Source organism: Ailuropoda melanoleuca, chromosome 13 (assembly GCF_002007445.2).
Source record: "Ailuropoda melanoleuca isolate Jingjing chromosome 13, ASM200744v2, whole genome shotgun sequence".
Taxonomy (NCBI): domain Eukaryota; kingdom Metazoa; phylum Chordata; class Mammalia; order Carnivora; family Ursidae; genus Ailuropoda; species Ailuropoda melanoleuca.
Genome location: NC_048230.1, coordinates 67,128,869 through 67,135,858, shown reverse-complemented (window position 1 = coordinate 67,135,858; position 6,990 = coordinate 67,128,869). Strand labels below are relative to the sequence as shown.

The window sequence follows — 6,990 nt, the reverse complement described above, 5'->3', positions numbered from 1 at the left end:
GGAAGATATGAAATATGCCTATTTGGATAAAGAAGTTGAATCTCTGTAGATGGGAACCTAGGGCAGGTTTAAAAGGAGGAAAGATAGGTTTCCTGACACACGAGCTCAGGAAATGAAGAAACATCCATATCCCTTCCCATGACAATGCCTGCCTCCTGCTAGAAAACCAAGTAACATAAGTCCTGTTAAATATCATCCCCTCTCTTGCAAACTCCACATAGCACTGACATAGTCAGAAACATCTGGGTAGATTCCTAGACACATTTCCTTTGCACAACAGGGTCCAGACTGGGCACACAAGTGTGAGAGGATTCATTAAGGAAAACATCTTTGGTTTTGAGATGGAGATACATTCATGAAGCTTTATTGCAGCTGTTTCCCTCACCCAAATGAGGTAACCCAATCATTTAAACTCGCAGTTCTCCTTACATTCTCAAGGTGACAACAGTTCAGTAACTCTAGATGTTGTTGTTAAAATCTCAGTTTTTATACAAATAGTGAAGGTGTTTGTTAAGAAAAATTTAACCTTGTAAATGACACACGGTTCTGATAATTAAAACAGTTGCAAAGAACATAAAGTGCAGCTGACTTGTATGTAAAGGATGCAAACAAAGTAGATTCAAGTTACTTCTCAGATAGCACAAGATACAATGTTGAAACCGTAAAATTCCAGAGTAAACCACAATGATTTAAAGAAAAGAGTTGCAGAAATACAACAATCTTAGGAGGAAAATATTACATTCTTGACCTTGGGTCTGGATACACTAAGTCGGAGCCCCACTAAATGTTTTAGAGGTACCTCGGTCAATACAGATATGACCCAGCCCCATGGCTGACTTCACTTGTGCTTCTAGGAGCCCACACGTGGACACATCCTCACCCACACAGCATCATGGTGGAAGTGGGAAGGGTCTTAATTATTCTCCTATGAATTAGGGTCAACTCTTGATCATCTACGGGGGATGGGAGGGGTGGTAATACAGAATGGCAGAGATTCCTAATACTTTTCAGCCTAGTATCAACAGAACAGAACTTGGTTACACAGTAGAAGGTAGCAGCACTCCTAAAACTGTGGATAATCTGCTGCCTATGGTCTGAGTTCCTCCCTTCCTTCCACTCCCTCTTGTCCAGAGCCAGTGCTGGCTCCCCAGTCCTGGCCTGCCATGGAGGCTTTTGTAAGGGAGTGCCAAAGGATAAGATGTTAAGGGCTTATGACTCCCCTTCCCCACTGCCCTGCATCTATGGGACCCCCTGGCTACCGCCAGCTTTGGCTCTAACTCCAGACTTTATTCTTGGTGAAGTTCTGTAGAACTGGCAATTGTGTGGAGGTGGAGGTGGGGGCGGGGGCCTTCTGCACAGAACTGCTCAACCACAGTACAGTTTTTACCTCCACTGCAGGAGGGAAAGAACAAGTGTGGGGAATACTGGGCCACAGAGGGGAACCTGGAATTCTAGGGATAATCACTCATCTCATCCCAGGCAGCTCAGTCTTTGCTCTGAAACCCATAAAATGCACGATGAACCAGCAAAATCCAAATCCCGGCTCTGAGCAGCCCCAAGAATGGCTCCTGTGACCCTGATCAACTTACAAGGGGAATTCAGACAGAAGGTCAGAGGGAAGCCTTCTCCAGGCTGAGCAGTGATAGTGAGAAAAACCTTGGGACATGGACAGTGAGTCTTCAGGAGAAAGAAGCTGCCCAGGTCTGGGGCCGCAACCGACCTGGAGAACAGTCTGCGGGCAGAGGTCTCCCCGGAGGCAGTTGTATGTCCCACTTCAGAGAAGGCCGGAGCCCTCAGGTCTTTTCAAAACAATTAATCATGCCTTTCACTCAGGAGTTGGAGCTCATTCCCGGCCCTCATTTCTGACTGTTTAGTACAACCTGGCTAAAAGGCTGAGGGAAGGTCTTTCACTAACATTCAGATCGCTTAAGAATAGTCCTCAAATTCGAGGTGATGGGTACCTCCCTCAAGGGGCTAGGATTTTGTTTTGTTCTTAACCATGGCTGTTTATGACAGTCCCAACTTCAAATTCCTATGTGTACCTTCTCTCATTTCCAAACTGTTTTTTTTTTTAAAAGAACAATCATATGTCTTAAGAGTTCAGAGTACATAAAAAAAATTTTTTTTTTTGTTATTCTAAGAAAATAAGACTACTAGAGAAAGACTTTAGTTTCGGTTAAAATAGGCAAGGTAACGCTTTCCATAGCATGTGTAGCAAGATTTGCCTAATACCTTTTTGTTTCTTCAGATAAAAATGACTTAGCTTCAGCACGTGTGTACATTCAAAATATAAAAAGCACTAGTTATCACTAAATTTGTAGAACGCCACGAGCAACTTCCCTACGTTAGTTAATACTGTAGGGGGACAGGGAAGAAAGAAGGCTTTATGTAAACAACTGGTTGCAAACATTCACACTGAGTCATCCTGAAAGAGCCGGAGTCTAAATTTGGGCATTTCCCGGAAGTGATCTGGGCTCTGGGCTGAGTTCTCGTTATTCCACTCCACTTTCCGAGGTGTTATAAGAGGGGCTACAACATCACCATCCTGTCAAGAAAAGAAAAACCAGGAACAAAGAAAAGCCAGTTTTCATAGCTTTGAGTGAAATCCTCATGTGCACCTATCCTTATCTTGCAGATAGATTGCTTCTAGACATACTTATTCTTGGGAAACCCCAAATTACATATATGCCCTGTGCTTGGGTCAAATCAGAAACACCAGTCCAAAGCAGATAAGAGCCTTTGTAGGAAAAGCTATCAGACCTACTCTTTCCAAAGATGGCCGGAAGCAGCACACTGAGGAGTTCTGACCCCTTTCCCTTCATACACTTTCACGAAACACAACTCTGTTTTTCTTCTTTTGAAAATACCAATTGCTTTTATTTTTTATTTTTTTTAGGGAGAGAGGGGTGGGGAGGGACAGAGGGAGAGAATCTTAAGCAGGCTCCACAGCCAGCACAGAGCCCAACATGGGGCTCGATCTCATGACCCTGAAATCATGACCGGAGCTGAAATCAAGAGTCAGACACTTAACTGACTAAGCCACCCAGGCATCCCTCTGTCTGTTTTTCCAGGAAAAAGAGGGACTTCACTGGATCCCCACTCCACTCTTGCCTAGTCCCCTCTGCAATAAATGATACTCATATTTGGAAGACCCTTCTGGCTCAAAGTCAACATTATTTGCCTTCAAACTCATCTCTATTTCTATCAAGGGTTCTTATTTCTACCCATTCTAATTTCACCTCTAGTGAATTTTATAAATATAAACTTGAATGTCACTCTCCTGCTTAAAATACTTTAATGGCCTCCATTGCTCTTGCCCTACAGGACTACGCAAAAATCCCCTAGTCCCCTCCCCTAAAGGCACCATGTTCTTGCCCATCTTCTGGCGTCCCCCCCGCCCCCACTTTACCCAGATTACTCCTCATCCATCCTTCAGGTCTCAGCTCCTAAGTCCTTCTTTAAATAAGCCTTTCCCAACCAACCAAGTATGGCTTAAATCCTTCTCCTTTTGGTTCCTCTAAGACTCTGTGTGCCCTGCCCCAAAGCACTTACCACACTACTATAATTGTTATTTACTTGTGTGTCTGTTATCCCCAACGAGAGTGTGAGCTGTGGGAACTATGTCTGTCTTAGGGGCTGTTCCATCTCTGGTACCTAACATAGGGCCTGGCAAAAGTCCTCATTCAATGAGTGAATGTATCTTAGCTTTAAAGTAGTTACTGCCAGATGGCTGAACTTCAACAGCCTCTTGTCTCTCTCTACTTTCAGTCTCTCCAAGTTCCAGTCCATCTGCTGCTAGTTTTCTTCCTTAATCAGTGGCTTAGCTTCCTTAGGTGCTACATTACCTAAGACAGACACACTTCTTCATTCCCATGGGTCTCATTCTAGTCGGAGATAACAAATACAGAAGTAAGTAAGGACGGCAGCACGGTGAGTCTCGAATTCTCTCAATGATTCCCTTCCCGCTGTTCATAAGAAGTCTTCCTGCTTAGTCGACTATGCAAGGTTCTTCAGAATTCAGTCTATTCTTCCCATTCAACCTCTCACTACTCACTAGTAGGAATTCTCGAGTCCACACTGCCGATCTCCTCACGACCCCCAAACACACTCCACCTGTTCCAGTTTCATGCCATTGGGTCGCTCCCACAACTAACCACATCCACCTTTCTCCCTGCTACTCATTCAAACACAATCCAGCCTTCTGGATCCAGTAGAATCCCTTCTCCTTCAAAGGGCTTTCCTGACCGCTCTCTTAACTCTTAGAATCCTAGCAGAACTCATCAGTATCATTCATTCTAGCACTTGACAAGGTACCGACTGCCGGGACGCTCCTATGTTACTGTCTCCTTCAGCACCCAAGTGGGGTTGGGGGAAGGCACATACGGTGTTGTGGGAGAGAGTACTGGGCTAGGAAGTAGAATGTAGCTTCCCACCTGCCTACCAATTATTTCATTCAGACAGTCAACAAATATCGACTGGCCACTTTCTCTGTGCCAGGCACCTGCTATGGCCAGGTCAGTAAGGGACAACTTTAACAACATTCGCCATAGGATTGTCAACTACAGCTTGGCCCCTCTTCCTCTCCATTGTCTTATTCTAGACAATTTAAATAGTTTACAGTTTTAGGAATGATGAGTTTAAAATAATAAGTTAGAAAACTTACTATCACTTGTATGTGGCCTTAAACAATGTAACTACTCAACTTTGGTAATCTTCTCTGAAAGATGAGGATACTACGACTCATTTCCCAGGTCACTGGGAGGAGGGGAAACAACTGGTGAGAACATTGTCAAATACTATCACACCTTTACCAATTTGAACTTTTAGTATTAGGATAATAATGATAAACAGGGTACCCACTCACCATTGGTGAAGGAAGAAATCACTAGTTGACACAGAGTCAAACATTTTAAAAGGAAACCTTAAAGTGGAAAAACTTTTTTTTTCCCCCAAAACCATAACCAAGTGACTATAACTTAAATGAGAACTTTTCAGAGGGCAGGAAAGATCTCTTTTGGTTTTTACTTAAAAATAAAAAGTTGTGCAATGCACGTGAATAATAAACCACCCACCTGCGGCTTGGTGAAGTCTCTGCTTAAGCACCACTGAACAAAATGCTGTTGTGCGGCAAACAAGCTTTTTGCATCAGTCTTCTTACAGTACACGCGAATGAGCTGCTCTGCAAATCTCTCTGGCAAAAGCTCTGAAACCTATTCAAGGAAGAAAAGATTTCACTGTCATCTTGAATTCATACGTTGAAGAGACATCAGCTGTTCCTAAGTTCCATTCTTCTTCTTCTTCTTCTTTTTTAAAAGATCTTATGTATTTATTTGAAAGAGCATGAGCGAGCAGGGAGAGGGACAAGCAGACTCCCTGCTGAGCACAGAACCCAACATGGGGCATGATCTCAGGAACCTGGGATCATGACCTGAGCTGAAGTCAGATGCTTAAGTGACTGAGCCACCCAGGCACCCCATCAAGCTCCATTCTTGATGTCATATTAAAAACACCACACTATTTTGCTGTTTAATCCTAATTATCATCCGAAGAAAAGAATTCAAGGTAGCTGTCATATTGCAAAATTCCCCACAATTTTATGTCAATAAAAGACTAAAAGTTTGCATTGTGTAATTATACATAGACCAGACTTTCATTAAAAGATATGCAAATAAGCACATTTAACTTTCATGACGTCAACCATACAGCACTACTTTCCCACCAGATTTATAACCTAGCCTTGAAACCAAAAACAGTGCTTTCATCTATGTTCAGCAAATAGGAAAAACTGGCTGCTAAGATGGTCTAGTCTACACAAAAATCAGATATATTTAATTTTTTAAAGATTTTTAAAAGATCTTATTTATTTGAGAGAGAGAGCATAGGTGAGGGGAAACGGCAGAGGAAGGAACAGACTCCCCACTGAGTAGGGTGCCCAACACGGGGCTCGATCCCATGACCCTGGATCATGAACTGAGCAGAAGGCAGAAACTTAACCGACTGAGCCACCCAGGCACCCAAGTTTTTTAAAGAATTTATTTATTCATTTATTTGAGACAGAGAGCAAGCACAGGCAAGTTGGGGGTCGGAGGGACAGAGGGAGAGGCAGAGAAACTCAAGCAGACTCTGCACTGAGCACAGAGCCCAATGCGGGGTTTGATCTCATGACCCCAAGACCATGACCTGAGCTGAAACCAGGAGTCAGATGCTCAACTGACTGAGCCACCCAGGTGCCCCCAGATATACTTCAATTTTAATAATAATTACTTTCTTTTATTTTACTATATACATTGACTTTAAGACTTAACCTGCATGTAAAATGCAAATTTATCATAGATTTGCCAAATGCCACCACAGTGTATTTGTTTTACCTAAGTAGTTACCTGGTCTTTAGTAATCTTGACTGGTTTGCTGAGGTCACTCTTACAATAGAAGCGAACATGATCAATAGGATTCTCATCTTCCATTCCATAATCCATGTTGATAACCTTAATAAAAGCAATAAATTAGTGATCACTCACGTAACAGTGAAATGAATTCCGGGTTGTAGAAGCATCACAAGAAATGGAGCAGAGCTCTCTGGAGGTTCAGAAATAAGGCACTGACAAGGTAGCTCATAGTAGAATAAAAATAACTCTGGTGCATGTGCCATAGGGATTTGGTCTTGAAATCTGGGTGCGGTGGGGGAGGTATTTGTGCTTTCAACTTAAGTAGGTATGCCTATGTGACAGCCACTGTGACAGGCACTATAGGTACAAGGAAACTTGATACAATCTCAGCCCCCACAGCACATGTGGCCTAGACTGAGGTTGAATAAATAATTGTAAAAGTAATAATCTAACTACATTTGCTCTAAGAGCTACCAAGGAGAAGCAAAGGGTGCCATGAAACTTTGTAACCAGGGAGCCTAGCAGTCTGGGGCTCCCCGGGAATGACTGGGCATGTTTTCCTGGGAAAGTGAGCAGGAATTAGCCAGGTCTATCTATGTGGGAA

General features: G+C 43.0%; 1 protein-coding gene across 4 annotated transcripts in view; it reads right to left on the bottom strand.

Moving 5' to 3' along the window:
* Positions 1-334: 334 nt before the first annotated feature.
* Positions 335-6,990, bottom strand: part of SAMHD1 (SAM and HD domain containing deoxynucleoside triphosphate triphosphohydrolase 1) — a 50,089-nt gene continuing 43,433 nt past the window's right edge. For all 4 annotated transcript variants that reach the window (XM_002915170.4, XM_034641487.1, XM_034641489.1 and 1 more), the window contains 3 exons: positions 6,381-6,485; positions 5,073-5,210; positions 335-2,545 (listed from right to left, as the gene is read on the bottom strand). In XM_002915170.4, the coding sequence (XP_002915216.1) occupies positions 2,411-2,545; positions 5,073-5,210; positions 6,381-6,485 (378 nt within the window). In that variant the 3' untranslated portion in view covers positions 335-2,410. The remainder of the gene's footprint in view (positions 2,546-5,072; positions 5,211-6,380; positions 6,486-6,990) is intronic.